The following is an 18670-nucleotide window of genomic DNA, read 5'->3' as shown; positions in this document are numbered from 1 at the left end:
AGGCCCCAGATCATAAAAATAATTTGCATATGTTTTCAGTCTATTGTATAGTATTCATTTTCTACTCTTTTTGTTTTCATAGGTGGAAAAAGATCTCACATTTCTTGGATTACTTTTGATGCAGAATACTTTAAAGCCCAAGTCCAGGCAGGTTATCAGTGAACTGCAGAAAGCAAGGATCAAGTGTGTAATGGTCACAGGTAAATATATCTAATTTCTTCAAAAAAAAACATCAATGTTTTACAGTATTAAAATAGCTAGGGATGGGTCGATTCCGCTATTAATAAAACACTGCCGTGATCGTGGAATACAGTGCTGATGTTTCGTTACCGTGGGGGTTATTCGGGGTTTTGTCGTGACCACGGGAGACAATGACGATGTCTACACGTGAACAAAATTTTATCGCGATCGTCAAACACAATGATGTTTTCTTTACCGTGGGGGTTATTCAGAGGGCTGCCGTGACTGCAGGAGACAATGACGATGTCTACATGCCGCGGGAAATGTTCTTAACATAATGGAATCGGAATCGAGAATCGATTTTAAAAAATCAAAACAGAATTGGAATTGACAAATTTCTGGAATTGACCCATCACTAAAAATAGCATATTAAATAGCCTTCCCCACTAACAATAAAGTAGATGCTTGTTAATCTGGATCTTTCAGGACTTCGAAGTATCTGGATTATTAAAAATGCTGGATTACTGAACTTCTTTTAAAATCAGCCGTTGTTGCATGACTAGCAAAAATACTCCTAATTATAGGTTGTCAAAAGGAAATCATTGGCTGATGGGCCAATATTGCAGTGTTTTATTGTGCTTCATCTTATTTGAGTAGAAATATAAATTGCCAACAATAAAAAAAAAATGTAGATATGTAATGTAGATATGATGGTTGTAAATAGATAAATAAAAAATCAAACACCTAAAAATTCAATCTAGGGCAACTAACGTTTGCCTTTCGTTCCTTATAGTTGCCAACCGTGCTCGACTGCTAATTGCACATGACTCTGCCGAACATACTAATATAGCTTGAAAAAAGATTAAAATAAAAAATGTTAGACCCTTAAACTTGATTACTAAAAGTACCTAATCATTGGATGCCGGTAGTAGTTGTTAAGCTGCAGCCCATATCAGAGAGCTGTTTCTCTTTGAGTTATTCTCACACAGATTGTTGTATTGAAGGTTTTGTTGTATCCTGATTGCTTTTGGGGCTCAAAGTGCTAAGAGATGGCTTATACAAAGTTAGCCTTTTTCACCATGATTTGTTAGTTTCAGGTATTTTTCATTTTAACTGATGAGACATTAAAGGCCTGTTATGAGATTTTTGTTTTCAAGTCACTTGTTATTATTAATAGAATGTTTTTTATTTTACAGGAGACAATCTACTGACAGCTGTTAGTGTGAGTAGAGAGTGTGGAATGTTACCAAGGGATTGTCCTCTCTCATTGGTCACTGTTGACCTGAAAAATGACCCTGAAAATCCTGTCATCCGACTGAAATCACTTTCCATATTGACTTCGCCAGACTTCGTAAGTTTTTTTTTGTGTTTAATTTATAGTTCATTCATAAAAAGTCTCTTGAACTTTATATTGAACCAGGTTATGTAACTAATAAAGCTTGGGTTACAAAGTAATAAACATTTATATCTTGTTACACTTTTTACTCAATGAAACATAAAAATATCTATTGCAATTGCATCCATCTTTTGACTTTTGGGGTTGTACAATTGAAAAGTAAATGTATATTATGTGTAAGTTTTAATTTCAAAGCAATATGAAACTGTTGTTGTACTGTGTTTCAGTTGTTTGAATCAGTAATCAATTACTTGCCCAAATAGACTTCCATAACACAACACACAAAACTTTCACAATAACATTAATATGACATTTTCCCTAAATTGGGGCTTCCTTAGAAGGGACTGATAGAATGGCATTAAAAAAACTCTAACTGAGATAGTCCAAACACATATGGTTACAGCCATTCTACTACTACTGTAATTCCTTCTGAAAAAGCCCCTTGTATGGGAAAAATATGAAATGGATTGTGAACTTTTTGTGCTGTCAACTTGGTGGAACTCTTTTTGGGTAGGTAAATTGTGTTAATTTCTTTTCTTCAATGTTTTCCTCCTACCCAGTACTTTTTCATCCTAAAACTAATTTATTATTCATTTTTCTAGGTAGATATACTGTCCATGGGCCCATCTTCAGGGTATCTTGCCATAGATGGCACTAACTGGTCTTTACTAAGGACCCATTTCCCCTCCATGGTGGGGGTGATTGCCACCAAATGTATTGTGTTTGCTCGAATGTCTCCCAACCACAAAACTCAACTTGTCGAAGTCCTTCAGTCGATGGATTACATTGTTGCCATGGTTGGAGATGGGGCAAATGATTGTGGTGTAAGTTTTTTACACTTTTTTAAATCTCTTAGTGTACTTTTAGTTGTAAAAATGCATTAACTAAATTAAAACATACCTCGTCTTGCAGTTCAAATAAATAGTGTCTTTTTCAATCCACTACATGTTTCGCAATGTTGGCATTTTCAAGTGGTGTACAGAAACATTGAAACATTATAATATCCGAATTGGACTCGTCAAATTGTAGAAATTTACATTTAAAGACAAAACTGTACATACATTTGACACATACGAACGAAACATTATCATGTAGGCCTACAACACTTATTGCAACCCGATCACGGCACTGACTGAGACAGAACACCGTCTGTCCCAGAACACCGTCTGAACCGTTCTGTCTCAGTCAGTGCCGTGATCGGGTTGCAATAAGTGTTGTAGGCCTACATGATAATGTTTCGTTCGTATGTGTCAAATGTATGTACAGTTTTGTCTTTAAATGTAAATTTCTACAATTTGACGAGTCCAATTCGGATATTATAATGTTTCAATGTTTCTGTACACCACTTGAAAATGCCAACATTGCGAAACATGTAGTGGATTGAAAAAGACACTATTTATTTGAACTGCAAGACGAGGTATGTTTTAATTTAGTTTATACTAAGCAGTTCAGGGGCTACAAAATGGAATTTAAAAATGCATTGTCTATAACGGTATTCACTGGATATGGATAGTTGTTTTGCCCTATGTCCCAGAGGTACCATCTGCTTTTTTCAGGAGCTGTTTGTAGGTGCTGTTTTTGTGTGTACAATCCCAGGCTAATACATGGCAAATATAAAGTTATTGTAAAAACTTTAAAAATTGCACAATATATTTTTTTACGTGGTTGCAGAAAATGAGGTTAGAGTACTTACAAATATCAAAAGGTGTAAATCGTCATATTGTACAAAACTGTGTAGGCCTATGCTTGTTATGTATATTTAATGTATTTTACAACAAGAGATTTACCATGTGTTAAGCTGTGACAATACATGCTAAATATACCCCTGGGACACAGGGACAAGAAATTGTCCACATCTAGTAGTGTAGAGTTTTGAATATAATATCAGAATAAACTACTGATAAAAGTAATGAATGGACTGGCTGGACATTGGTATTTCCAATGCATTCCATTATTGTTGGTTTTATCTATATTCGTTTTCCTTATCTGCCAGACAGTATTGTTCTTGTTTTATGCTTTCACTTTTTGCTCTGTCTCAGTCTACACACTACTGCCTTCTAGTTAACATGTCCTCAAATATATTGTAGTTATAGATTCAAAATGTAGTCTAAATTCTCTCTTTTAATTATAACCAATGTTAGAACATAATAGTACAGTTCAGTGTATCAGTGACAGTGATGTGAAGTGAATGAAGTAAATCTTCAGTATTAATATTTGGATGAAACCTCTACAAGTGAATGGACTGGTAATTCTCTCCTGTCGTCAACCTGCACGCCACTTTTAAGCTCAAGTCATCCCTCTCCTCTACGGGCATCACTGGACCACTAGCAGAGTCTCTCTACGTCAAACCTCTACTCTCCTAGCTACTCCTTTGAGGCCAACCCTCTGCAACCTTCCCAGACGACATCGCCGGCTCCAACCCTCTTACAACCGCTTCGCTACCCACGTCACGACCTCACTTGAAACTCACCACAACCTGGACTTCTCAAGAAAGACTCCGCAAGTAGAAAATAATTTTTAACTTAATTTATTTAGCAATTATTCAAAATACTCTTACAATATTTCTATCAGATTTTTAGGATTTAAAAGTTTCAACCTTCCGGAAGATTTCATTTAATATTCTAATCTAATATAACAGTTCTTGTCATAATTCAATATATCCAATTTTAAAACCTGATATTAAAAAGTGTGTGAACTGAGAAGCAGAGTTTTTATTTCATGCTCTCCGATTGCCTTTGGGTAAAATTAAATTAATACATTTTGAGAATAGAATTTTTAAGATTTAAAATTCTCTACGACTCAACAAATTAATGGTCCTTCGAGCCGGATGGATTACAGTAACTTTAAAGTTGGTAATTTCTTTTGTTTTGCAAAAGGAGAGCATAAATAAGTTTAAATTCTTTTGTAGTTTGTTTTAACTTTTTTAAGTTGCTTTATTTTTCTCTAGGGTTTCCTATACCTACCTATACCTCCTTGGTCATATAAACTTAATCTGCAAACATGACTCCCCGACCTACTGTCCAGTTAGAAACACTTGTTAAAAGGAGAGAAAAATATTTTGCTAGACTACAAGCTCTATATGATGTTGGCAAAAAATGTATACAGTTAGCTCAACAAAAACAAAGCTATACTGCTGAGTTAGACTCTTTTGTTTCTCGCTTCCAGCGAATCGAAGATGATTATGAGGCTTTTGAGCAAATATCTGACGAAATAAATGTTGTAAACACTCAGGTAGAAGAGGGTGAAAAAATTGATGTTAATAAAGCTTCATTGGCATATGATGAGATTTATTTCAATGTGAAGACAATTGCTCGTAAGATGAATGTAGGGAAATTAAATACACAAAGTAAACCGGAAACTACTCAATCATCTGTCCCAACACAATCTTCTCAAGTAGCAAGACTACCAAAACTGGAAATTGAACCATTTGATGGATCAATTACAGCTTGGCCAAACTTTTATGCCCTCTACACCTCTATGATCCATAAGAACACTTGCCTAACCAAGGTAGAAAAACTTACATATTTACGTAGTTTACTAAAATCTCACGCACTCTCTCTCATTGACACTCTGGCCATATCAGATGACAATTATGACATTGCAATGCAAATTCTAATTGAACGATACCAGAATAAAAGATTATTAGCTTCTTGTTATCTTGACAAAATATTATCTTTTCGCCAAATGACAGAGGATTCAACTAACTCTTTCTCAAACTTCATGGAAGTATTCAATAGTAATTTGTCAGCTGTGAAAGTTCTTGGCATTGACGATTTATTTGATTTCACTATGCTCCACATTGGTTTACGCTCTTTGACACCAAACACTCGTAAGGATTTTGAAAGTCATCATTCAAGTAATGATATCCCAAAGTTTGAAGACCTAATCAAATTTGTCCAACAACAGCTCAAAATTCTAGAAATCACTAATGATCCCAAGGGAAAATCAAAACCTCACAAACCTACCCAGTTCTCTAAGCCATCAAGCTCTCGCAGTGCAATGCTCTCTACTGTGAATACAATTCACTACGATAAAGGGAAGAATGCTCCATTAACGTGCCCGTGCTGTCAGGACATCTCTCACAAGATTTATGGTTGTTCAAAATTTAAAGGCATGAGTGTAGCGCAACGATATGATCAAGCTAAAAAGAGTGCCTTATGTTTTTCTTGCCTCGGATCTCACATGATATCTGATTGTAAATCTAAGTCTAAGTGTTTCAAATGCTCTGGTAAACACCACACTCTCCTACATCGTTCAGATAACAGTCAAGTGACAGAGTCTAAGCCTAATGCTGGAAATAATGTAGAACCTAAGACTTGCCACTACACTAATACTTATTCAAGTACAAACATGCTACTGAGTACTGCTATTATTGGCATCCGTGATAACGATGGTGAACTAAAACAGGTAAGGGCCATCATCGATGGAGGATCACAAACTAGTTTAATTACTACAGAATGTGTTGAACGCCTTGGTCTAAAAAGACGTTACAGCAAAATTACGCTTATGGCTGTAGCTAATACATCTGTCTCCCAAAACAAAGGCTCTGTAATGTGCAGTATAAGCCCAATCTCTACACCTGAAACTGAATTGACAACTGAAGCGATAGTGGTACCTAAAATTTCTTCTGATCAACCTAACATCCAATTAGATCGCTCTGTACAGTCAAAATTCTCTAATTTAAAGCTAGCTGATCCCACTTTTAACCAAAGTGCACCCATTGATTTTTTGTTAGGATCTGACTTGTACTATGATATTATTCTGGACTCACACAATATAATCAAAGGTCAACCTTCCGCTTTGGCAACCATATTTGGATGGATTATTGGTGGCAAAGTACCAAGCATTTCTTCTACAAATGAAAACTCATACTTTCTGACCTGCTGTGAGTCTGTAGATAAATCAATCAAAAGATTTTGGGAAACAGAGTCAGTAAACACTAAGAAACCTATCAATCCTGAAGACATTGAGACTGAAAATCATTTTCAAACTACTCATTTTCGTGATGAAACAAATAGATACGTAGTTTCACTGCCTGTAAGATCAGACAACATTTCGTTACCTAACACAAGAGAAATCGCTAAGCACCGTCTAATAAATTTAGAATCAAGACTGAAGAAAACCCCAACGATGTATCAGGAGTATAGGGACTTTTTGAATGACTACATTGCTCAAGGTCACATGAGCATTGCGACTACCCCCTCTACGTACATCATCCCTCATCACTGTGTAAGGAAAGAAGATAGTAGCACTACCAAACTCAGAGTAGTTTTCAATGCCTCTTTCAAACCTAAAAATGATGATAAGTCATTAAATGACAATTTGTTCCCAGGTCCTAAGCTGCAAAAGGATATAACTGAAATTATAACAAACTTTCGTCTTCATTCCATTGTTGTGTGTTCAGATATTAAGCAGATGTATAGACAGATTGTTGTAGCTCCTGAGCAACGGAGTTTGCAGCACATATTTTACAGAACCTTACCAAACGGACCTATTGAGGAGTATGAACTCAACGTTCTCACGTATGGTGTCACATCAAGTGCATTCCTAGCCCAGCGAGTTTTGTTGCAGCTTGTCAAAGATGAAGGAAAGCGATTCCCTCTAGCCTCAAACGCCATTCTGCATCAGACCTTTGTTGATGACATATGCACCAGTGTTGACACACCAGAACAAGCTTTGCAGCTACAGAGTGAACTCATCAAACTGTTAGATTTAGGAGGATTCACTTTACGCAAATGGTCCAGTAATTACAAACCTATCCTAGACAACGTACCAGAAGATCACCGTGAACAACCACTCGTCTTATGTTCAGATGAAGATCCTGGAATGAAAATTCTTGGACTGCAGTACAACTCCTTTGATGATACTTTTTCATACTCGATTAAGCTCAACCCTCTAGTTTTCACAAAACGATCAATGCTATCTGAAATATCAAAAATATACGATGTGCTAGGTTGGATCACTCCAGTTACATTCTATGTTAAGCATCTGATGCAAAAGTTATGGCTTCTTGGTTTGAACTGGGATGAACCTCTTCCAAATGAAATAAGTAGTAAATGGTCTCTGTTCATTTCTACTCTCCCACAACTTTCAAATATTAAGATCCAACGATTCATTCCCACAGCATCCTCAAATTCCACACAACTTATAGGCTTCTGTGACGCTTCTGAAAAGGGTTACGCTGCTAACTTGTACATCCGTACTGAAAACTCAGCTGGAATCAGAGTACACCTCATAAAAGCCAAAAGTAAAGTTGCACCATTAAAAACAATGAGTATTCCCCGACTAGAACTTTCTGCGGCTCAGTTACTTATGCAAATAGTAATTTCAGTAAAACATCTCAATTTTGACCCATCAACAATCATACTGTTTTCGGATTCATCTACTGTGTTGTCATGGCTCAAAACCCCTCCGTACAAATTGAAAACTTTTGTTGCCAACAGAGTAATTGACATTTTAGAAGAGACTAACCCAACACAATGGCGTCATGTAGCTTCGAAAGAAAACCCCTGTGATTGTGCCAGCAGAGGCATGCTTCCTCAAGATATAGTTGATTTTGATTTGTGGTGGAAAGGTCCTTCCTTCCTTCATGAACCCTCAACCCTATGGCCATCATCAAATGTAAAACCCACAGAAGAAATTCATCTCCCCGAATTGAAATCAGAATGTTTCCTAACAACTAGTCTCGATAACAACATAGTAATGAAACTTATGGAAAAATTCTCTAGCTTGTCAAAAGTGCAGTTCGTTCTTGCCTACTTGTTACGATTTATCTTTAATCTTCAAAGTCAAAAGAAAGGAATAAGCAAAAGGCAAGGGCCAATAACCGCTCAAGAACTAAACGACTCATTAATGTTATGTGTCAAAAATGTTCAAGAACAATATCTCTCAGGTGAAATACAAAACATAAAGGAACAGAAAATGTGCACCACTAAGTATCGATCTCTAGCTCCATTTCTCGATGAAGAAGGTTATCTCAGGGTGGGCGGACGTTTAAAATACTCCCAACTTTCATTCTCCAGAAAACATCCTATCCTAATACCAACATCATCTCGCTTAGCAACTCTGTTATGTGATCACTATCATAAACTATCTTTACATGGTGGTCCTCGATTGTCCCAATCTCTCATACAATCAAAATTTTGGATCAGTGGATTACGCCAATTATTACGAGAAAGAATATTCAAATGTAACAAATGTTACATGTTCAAGGCAAAGCCCATGACACCCAAAATGGCTGATCTACCTTCTGCAAGATTTCAAAACCTCAGGGTATTCCTCAATGTAGGACTTGACTATGCAGGCCCATTTGAATTCAAAGAAAGTGATAGGAGAAAAGCTCCACGATCAAAGGGTTATTTGGTAATCTTCATTTGTATGTCCACAAAAGCCGTCCATCTTGAATTTGCTACAAGTCTATCAACAAAATCATTTCTTGCTGCTCTTGATAGATTCTGTGCTAGACGAGGTCTTTGTAAGCAGATTTTCAGTGACTGTGGTACCAACTTTCAAGGTGCCTCAAATCATTTCAAAGAGATTCAGGAGTTTTTAAAAAGATCCAATCCAGAGATATCACAGCATCTAGCCAAAAAGGAAATCAAATGGAACTTCAATCCACCTGCAGCCCCTCACTTTGGTGGACTATGGGAGGCCGCTGTTAAATCCACCAAACATCACTTGCAACGAGTAATGGGCACACTTGTTCTCACCTATGAAGAAATGAACACTTTGTTGACACGCATAGAGGCTATTCTCAATAGTAGACCAATCGGAACGATGATCACAGACCCTAACGATGGCGACTATTTGAGCCCAGGTCACTTTATTATTGGATCGCCACTCTTAGCTCCACCTGAAATTGACTGCAGTGACACACCCATGAACAGACTACAAAGATATGAACTTCTACAACAGGCTGTTCAGTGTTTTTGGAAGAGATGGTCACAGGAATACGTTCAAACCCTGATTCCTCGTAGAAAATGGACTTCCTTCAACCCAATGTCAAAGTTGGTGATGTAGCATACCTCCAAATGAAGAACACCAGCCCACTTGAATGGCCAATCGGGCGAATAGAAGAAACTTTCCCTGGACGTGACGGAATAGTAAGAGCAGTCAAGATCAAAACCGCACAAGGGACGTTTGTGCGCCCAGTTCACAAGCTGGTTCCTTTCCCTCCCTCTGACTTTGACTCATAAACTACCCTTTCCTTTTTTGTTTTGTTTGATTTTTGTTTTTACGTTTGCAAATATTCATTTGGGTGGGCGGTATGTAGAGTTTTGAATATAATATCAGAATAAACTACTGATAAAAGTAATGAATGGACTGGCTGGACATTGGTATTTCCAATGCATTCCATTATTGTTGGTTTTATCTATATTCGTTTTCCTTATCTGCCAGACAGTATTGTTCTTGTTTTATGCTTTCACTTTTTGCTCTGTCTCAGTCTACACACTACTGCCTTCTAGTTAACATGTCCTCAAATATATTGTAGTTATAGATTCAAAATGTAGTCTAAATTCTCTCTTTTAATTATAACCAATGTTAGAACATAATAGTACAGTTCAGTGTATCAGTGACAGTGATGTGAAGTGAATGAAGTAAATCTTCAGTATTAATATTTGGATGAAACCTCTACAAGTGAATGGACTGGTAATTCTCTCCTGTCGTCAACCTGCACGCCACTTTTAAGCTCAAGTCATCCCTCTCCTCTACGGGCATCACTGGACCACTAGCAGAGTCTCTCTACGTCAAACCTCTACTCTCCTAGCTACTCCTTTGAGGCCAACCCTCTGCAACCTTCCCAGACGACATCGCCGGCTCCAACCCTCTTACAACCGCTTCGCTACCCACGTCACGACCTCACTTGAAACTCACCACAACCTGGACTTCTCAAGAAAGACTCCGCAAGTAGAAAATAATTTTTAACTTAATTTATTTAGCAATTATTCAAAATACTCTTACAATATTTCTATCAGATTTTTAGGATTTAAAAGTTTCAACCTTCCGGAAGATTTCATTTAATATTCTAATCTAATATAACAGTTCTTGTCATAATTCAATATATCCAATTTTAAAACCTGATATTAAAAAGTGTGTGAACTGAGAAGCAGAGTTTTTATTTCATGCTCTCCGATTGCCTTTGGGTAAAATTAAATTAATACATTTTGAGAATAGAATTTTTAAGATTTAAAATTCTCTACGACTCAACAAGTAGAGAAAATAATTGCTGTTATAGACAGTGAGTTTATGCTACTTATATTATCAACTCCTGGTCGCAAGATTTGTACTGTAGTTGTTATTGAAATATTCCATTATACATGCCAGTATTATATTTAGAGTAGATAATTGGTATCAAATTTAGTTTACAAGGGAGTAAATGCTCACATGGATTTTTTACCCTAGAGATAGATAAATCAACTACTTAAGCTCTACAACTCATGTACTGAAAACATCCGTTTTTATACAGTAAGATGAAACACCAATTTTATGTATCCAAAAGATTATTGCTATCTCACCTGATTGTTTCAGATCCCTAAAAGTGTAGGAAAATTAAATTCAAACAAAGCACAAGTGACTTATTTATGTTGATTGTTGAGTGTAGCAGATTGTGTGTAAATATATAAATATATTTTTCCTACAGTTACCTAACAATGTACATGTTCTCTCACTGATTTGAGAAAGCAAAGTGGCCAATTCGCTCATCAGCGAGACAATGTTAACATTGTCTCACTCTAATTACTTTGTCTCACTCCAGATTTGCAACGTAAAGGCACGAAATAGTGAGCGCGTAACATGCAGGCAACGTCGTATGCGCGCGAAATACGTTGGCAGCACTGGCTGTAAATCAACTGGTCAGCTGTTGTACTGTTGTATTTGTCACTTCACATTAAATGTTATATTAAAAGTTTACTTCTGTGTAAAAATAGGTTATGTTTCTTCACCAATTTATTTGTTTTATGGTAACTGTAGGAAAAGTATAATGTGCAACTCGAGTTCAAAGTACAATTGCCTCACTTTGTTGCTCCTTGTGCCTTTGTTGTTGCCTCACATTGTTAGAAGCTGGAGTATTCCCAGACTTGTTGAAGGTCTCACGTGTTTGTCCAGTCTATAAGAAGGGTCCAAGAGATAAACCCCAAAGTTATCGTCCTATCTCAGTAATTCCAGTAATTGGTAAATTAATTGAAATCTTGGTCTTTGAACAAGTTAATGAGTATTTTGAGGAGAACAACTTGTTTAATGTATCCCAATTTGGATTTAGAAAGGGAATGTCCACTATTGATGCTCTTGATAATCTAATTCGTCAGATTCATGGGGCATTTGAAAATAGGTTATTTGCTCAGGGCACTTTTTGTGACCTGAGCAAGGCGTTTGATTGTGTTGATTTTAAAATTCTTATAAACAAATTACAAAATTATGGGTTTCGAGGGCCATCTCTACAATTCTTTTCATCTTACCTAAACAATCGTAAACTAATAGTAAGTATTAATGGCAATACGTCACAAGAAAAGAATGTAAAATGGGGCGTTCCCCAAGGCTCAGTCCTTGGTCCACTTTTATTTTTAATTTATTTTAATGACCTTCCATTGGCAGTAAAGAGTCAAACTATTCTTTATGCTGACGATACATCATTTTTTCATGTAAACCCCAACCTAACAGAACTAAAAAATCTTGTCCTTGAAACAAAGCTAAAAGCATCAAATTGGTTTGATGCAAATGGATTTTTGCTTAATGAAGAAAAAACCCAAAACATGATTTTTACACTAAAACAAATCCCCACTATGAGTGATCTAAATAATAGCACAGCTGTAAAATTTTTAGGCCTTCAAATTGATAATCAACTCACATGGAATGCTCACATAGATTATTTATCTTCAAGATTGTCTCGTGTGGTGCATCTTTTAGATCGTCTGGTAGATCAGGTTCCTAAGAAATATGTAAGGACAGCCTATTTTGCGTACTTCCAGTCAATCATGAGATACGGATTGGTGCTTTGGGGTGGTAGTGGTAGAATAAAAGAAATTTTGATTCTCCAAAAGAGGGCTTTAAGAGCTATGACAGGGACACACCCTGATCATTTCAAACCTCTTTTTATAGATCTGCAAATTCAAACTGCAGTGAATTTGTTCATTTATGATCTGATTGTTTATATATTAAAAAACCCTGAATATCTTCAATTTAATAATCACAGTCACAACACTCGTTTTAAAAATACTGCGCTGTTAGAATCCCATCGTCTTAGTAAAACTAGTAATTGCCACATAATTTTATGAATTAAAGTGTATAATTCAGTAAAAAATAATATAAATTTTCATTCAATTAACAAATTTAAGGCTATGTTTTATAATTATCTACTTCAGAACCCTTTTTATAGTCTGGATGATTATTTTAAGCTGGGAGAAATTGTCCTTTAGTTTGGTTTTAATTTCAGTTAAGAATGTGAATGGAGTTGAGTGTTAATTGTAATATTTGGCCTGTAAGAGTATTTTGTTGTTTATTTTAAGACTTTGTTTGAAAACTGCAAATAGACTTTGTCAATGATATGTAAATGTATCCTTATGGCAAATAAACATTGATTGATTGATTGATTGACTCGAGAAACCATTCCGTAAGGATTTCTCTCGAGTGAGTCAATTGCTCACTTTTCTCACTAGTTGCACAAATAACTATTTCCTACAGTTACCTAACAATGTACATGTTCTCTCACTGATTTGAGAAAGCAAAGTGGTCAATTCGCTCATCAGCGAGACAATGTTAACATTGTCTCACTCTAATTACTTTGTCTCACTCCAGATTTGCAACGTGAAGGCACGAAATAGTGAGCGCGTAACATGCAGGCAACGTCGTATGCGCGCGAAATACGTTGGCAGCACTGGCTGTAAATCAGCTGGTCAGCTGTTGTACTGTTGTATTTGTCACTTCACATTAAATTTTATATTAAGAGTTCACTTCTGTGTAAAAATAGGTTATGTTTCTTCACCAATATATTTGTTTTATGGTAACTGTAGGAAAAGTATAATGTGCAACTCGAGTTCAAAGTACAATTGCCTCACTCGAGAAACCAGTAAGGATTTCTCTTGAGTGAGTCAATTGCTCACTTTTCTCACTAGTTGCACAAATAACTATAGTTCTTACCATCTGCAATCCAGAGGTAAAACTGCACTACGGCCGTTCGATCAGCTGTTATCAGTTGTTCCAGTCATACAGTTACCTCCTGCAGTGATAAAGATTGAACAGTCGGTTGCCAGTTTTTATGTTGTGCATGTGCACATACTCTAATAGTTTTCATATTGTGTGTCCCTTTTTATATGTAATTTGTATTTAACGACTGGTCGACTGAATGCAGATTGAGACAATCATGCTTTAGTTTAGTGAACAATTACACACCCGTTGATGTAAGCTATCTCTGAAGCGGCCATAGTGCAGTTTTATTTCTGTATTGCAAAAATGGAAATAACTATACCTTTAGCTATATGGGAGTTACTATATTTTACCTGGCATTCAGGGAACTCTCATATTGCTAATAAGGGTGTAAATGTATATGTGTGATAAGTCCTTTTGTGACATGTGCCTTAATTTATGCAGAAGCCAAGACCTAATTTATGTTTATGAATCCAAACAAATGTAACAATTGTTCATTTATCTACCGTAGGCTCTGAAGGCAGCGCACGTGAGTGTGTCTCTATCTCAAGCAGAAGCCTCTATAGCCGCTCCCTTTACTTCACGTCGACAAGACGTAACTTGTGTTCTAGACCTCATGAAAGAGGGAAGATGTGCCTTAGTCACCAGTTTTGGCCTTTTCAAGTACATGGCTACTTACAGCTTGATCCAGTTTATGTCTGTGCTCATTCTGTATAACGTAAGTGTTGGCTTTATTTCTATTAATACGATTTTTAAACACTAAAACTTTTTGTCCGTAGTAACTTATTAGTAGGATAAGTATACTACAGTAGACTCTTGATCATTCGAAATTGGTGGGCCAAGCATATAAATTTGAATTATCAAGAGTTTTGAATTATCAAGAGTTCGATTTATCGGGAGAAAAATAAACCATTCGAATTACAGAGAGTTCATTTGTTTAATACATACAAAGGTACAGCACGTTACAATAAAACATCATACCGTATTTTAGTACACTTTTAAACAATCAACGGCTTATTTTTCAGTTACTGTAGTTGCAAAGAAATCTGTTATTTAGCACTATATATTTCGCCAATAGCTGAACTATCAGCTGTCGACAACTACGTTTGTGCTCAAGGAGATGTCGCGCAATCTAGAGATCGGATTGCCAACATAGAAAAACAAGTCACGTACTAACTCAGACTACTGCTCTAACTAAACAAACATCAAAACGTCCAACACTAGCCTACCATGGGAACAGGATGTACTGTACTGTATAGTTTCCTGTTATAAGAGGAAGAGATCACTTCGAATTATAGAGTGTTTTGCCGACTAAACTTCGAATTACAGCATGACTTCGAATTGTAGAGTGTTAACCGAAGAAACTTCGAATTACTGAGTTACTTCGAACTATAGTGTTTTTCCGACAAAACTTCCAATTACTGCGTATTACAAATTGACCTGCCCTCTATTTGGACTTTGAAATACCGAGTGTATCAAAATGCATAGTAAAAATTTGAAATATTGAGAGATTCTCTAGGGACTGAGCCTTCATTTTGAATTATCGAAAATTTTGAATTATCAAGTGTTTGAATTACCAAGAGTGGACTGTACCACATGAAATAAACTGAATGAAATATTTATTATTATTTATTATAAATTTATAACTAGATATACATACACTAAAATTATCGCATAACCATTGCTGCCTTTCAATCTAAAAATTTTATACTTAGTAAACTGTTTTATCCCAAGTCTTTTGTTTTGTTTTTCTTTATGCGTATTATTAAAAAGGGTAAATAAATAAATATATTTCTTTTTTATTAACTATGAAGTAAAGGGTGATCCATAAATAACGGATCATTTTTAAACATTTTTTTCAATCAGCTGTTGTTACTCGTATCTTTATCTTTATCATCATCTTTATTTCATAAAATGTACAGATTGGTACCCGAATTTGTGTCAAAATAAATTTTCTTGTCTAGACTGTTAAAGCTAGTGATTTTACAGTAGTCCAGAAAATATATAAAAATTAATGACCTTCAAATTGATATTCCTTTCTCTAAACAATAAGCCCAGCTGATTAACATGTAAAAGTAACAGAAAACAAACATGATAGAACAATCAATGGAGATAATGTTTTTGTTTTAAAGCGATTTTCAGTTACACACATTTCTTCAATGGAGTATAATGCTGATTCAAATCTGTAAAAGGTGGTGTAAAAATTTGTTTCCTAAATTACAACTTTTTTTTATAAAATTCCAAATTGTGCTCTTCTACCAATCGGTGTGATCTTGTGTTATATTTATGAACCAATAAGAGACCCTATTGCAATTTTATCGTTCATAAAAAAATTTAATTGATTCATAAATGAAAAGACTATAGACTGTGAATATTTTACTTATACAAAAGACTTGCCTTACCTAGACTGTTGATCTTAAATTCAACATTATCCTCAATAGTCCGGGTAAAATACACTATGAGGTGGGCAAAATTGCTTTAAGCAAATTTAAGCCATATTTTCAAATTATACATACAGGACAATATATAAACAAAAATCCGACAAAATCCGAGCATGGTAACACTGAGAAATTTGGGGTTTTGTAACATAACAAAATGCAATATTTTACAATAGACAAATTCAGTACAGGCTGTGAGAATGAAATGGACATTGAGAAGGATAAAGACGTTGACAACAACTCAGACCTAGAGTGATGTAATGCCTTAACATTAATTTATAACTAATCTTCTTTGTATTTTTTTTTCTTTGATATCTATGTACATTAAGTAATAAACATTATCACTATATCATTTGAGTGTTTGTGCATTATTCTTTTCTATTAACACATTTTATTGACACCAAAGGGACAAGAGTGAGGGAAAGCAATTTCCATGTAAATTGATGACCAATAGCTCAAATAAAAGCCGTTACATCACTGAACATTTTGAGACCAGAACGAACTGGAAGCCTCATTTAGAACTGGAGATATAAGAAAAATAATCTTAAAAAATTTTCAAAATACGAAACGTCCATAAGAAATGTATAGGGTAGAATTTTTATTTTAGTATATCTTTAGAACGAATAAAGATATTAAAAAACGGATTTCGGCATTGTGATCTGCGTGAAAATCTACTTTATTATGATGTGTCACAACACTATCTTTACATTTAAGAAATTATATTTATATCCAATATGGCGGATCCAAGATGGCGGCCAAAAACGATTACGCTGTCAAAATAAAGTACCAATCACCCAAAAAATATATGCGGTGGTCCGAAGTCAATATCTCGAAAAATGTGGATTAAAAATGCAGTGGGGTGTCTTTTTTTGAAAATATTCCAATATTGGGAAAAGCCGCCATTTTAAATCGTGATTTTGGAGGTTTTCCCATGGCCGGATTTTGTCGGATTTTGGTAGAGACCTCCCCTAATATGTAATGACAAGAATTCTGCTTTGATTGGCTTTAAAGCAATTTTTCCCAGGTTAGGTATATATTTTTCGTATTTTACCTGGACTACAATGCCCTTTTTTGCTGGAGCAAAACTCTGTCCATGTTTTATTTCCCGTGGTAGGTCCATAGACACAAATTCCATAGGCAATATTGGAATGAATTAATGCATAATAGACTGCTTTTAACGTTTCAATATTACATGATGTAGCAATTTTCTCAATGCGTAAGGGCTGCTGGATGTTATTCTAATACGATTGTTAATATGATTATCCCATGCCAGATTTTCATATATGATTAAACCTAAAAATGTTGTGTGGTCTAATTGGCTCAATACTTAATTGATTATTGCTTACTTGAATATTTCAATACTTTGATTATGCTTGATTATCGTAGAATGTTTATTGTTGTATTAAACAACAACAAATGTCATGCCATTTGAGTAATCATGGATCATTGGACGCACTGTGCCTTTTGCATTGAATTAAGTGACATAGTAAAGCCGCCCCAGAAGGATTTTGCCTTCAATCAGCTGAAAGAGTCTTTGACAAAACATCAGGCGTAATCCATGGTCACCTTGATTGAGCTTCTGTGCAACAACTATTTTGTAGGGATGCAAATTCAAATGGTCATGTAAAATACAATGTAAACTGGTCCTAGAAACACCTAAAGCAACAGAATTTTATTTTGTCGATCTTTTTGGACTTTGGAGAACAGATTCCCGAACTCGTGCGATGTTCTCATCTGTACGTACAGACTTTGACCTCCCCGGATGTTTATTCTTGAGATCTTAAATTAAATACCCACCTATTGATAGTATTCTTAGAGGGAACCGCACCATGACAATGGGCGTTGAAATGATTTCAAAATAACCTCTGAGATACAATCACATACTCGTTATTTTTTTAATAGGCTTCAGTGCAAAAGGTACGGTATTGTATTGTCCAACAATCCATGAATTCAAATGGCATGTCATTTGTTGTTGTTTAAAACAACAATGAATATTCTATGCGTAATAACAGTTGATTGACACTTGTTTAAAAATGATCCGTTATTTATGGACCACCCTTTATTGCAAATAAGCAAACAGAAATTGTGATCTGTTTGTCTGATTATTGTGTTTAAGAATCTTCACAGTGGGTTTTGTATCAAAAAGTGACAGGTTTTTAAAACATGATCTTCTTCTCATAGAAAATTTCAAAAATATGTTTACAATATTATAAAAATTACTGTTATTATCAAGAAATAGCTTTATCTATCTTGGCATATAAATTAAATAAAAAAATTAAATAAATAAATTAAATATCTTGACATATAAATAGGTTGTTTGTTAACTATAACTAACTCACAAGTCAAAATATGTCATTACCGTTTTAAATCCATGCTAAATAAAATATGTATGTGTATTTTCTACATGGTAAGAAAAAGGAGGAACAGCACATTCCCCAGGATAGTTCATTTCCAGTAATCAATATACAACAACAAAAACTTATAATTAATTGTTCTAATCTCATCTGCCCGTTATCAA

General features: G+C 35.3%; 1 protein-coding gene across 2 annotated transcripts in view; it reads left to right on the top strand.

The window, feature by feature from the left end:
- The window catches only part of LOC128998366 (polyamine-transporting ATPase 13A3-like), a 63959-nt gene that overhangs the window by 35304 nt on the left and 9985 nt on the right, over positions 1-18670 (top strand). For both annotated transcript variants that reach the window (XM_054424472.1, XM_054424471.1), the window contains 4 exons: positions 83-200; positions 1377-1531; positions 2179-2400; positions 14226-14432. In XM_054424472.1, the coding sequence (XP_054280447.1) occupies positions 83-200; positions 1377-1531; positions 2179-2400; positions 14226-14432 (702 nt within the window). The remainder of the gene's footprint in view (positions 1-82; positions 201-1376; positions 1532-2178; positions 2401-14225; positions 14433-18670) is intronic.

Source organism: Macrosteles quadrilineatus, unplaced genomic scaffold, assembly GCF_028750875.1.
Source record: "Macrosteles quadrilineatus isolate MER2022 unplaced genomic scaffold, UCM_ALF_1.0 Scaffold_7__1_contigs__length_78375512, whole genome shotgun sequence".
NCBI lineage: Eukaryota > Metazoa > Arthropoda > Insecta > Hemiptera > Cicadellidae > Macrosteles > Macrosteles quadrilineatus.
Note: the sequence above shows the minus strand (reverse complement) of the source record. Positions and strands in the feature narration are given on the sequence as shown.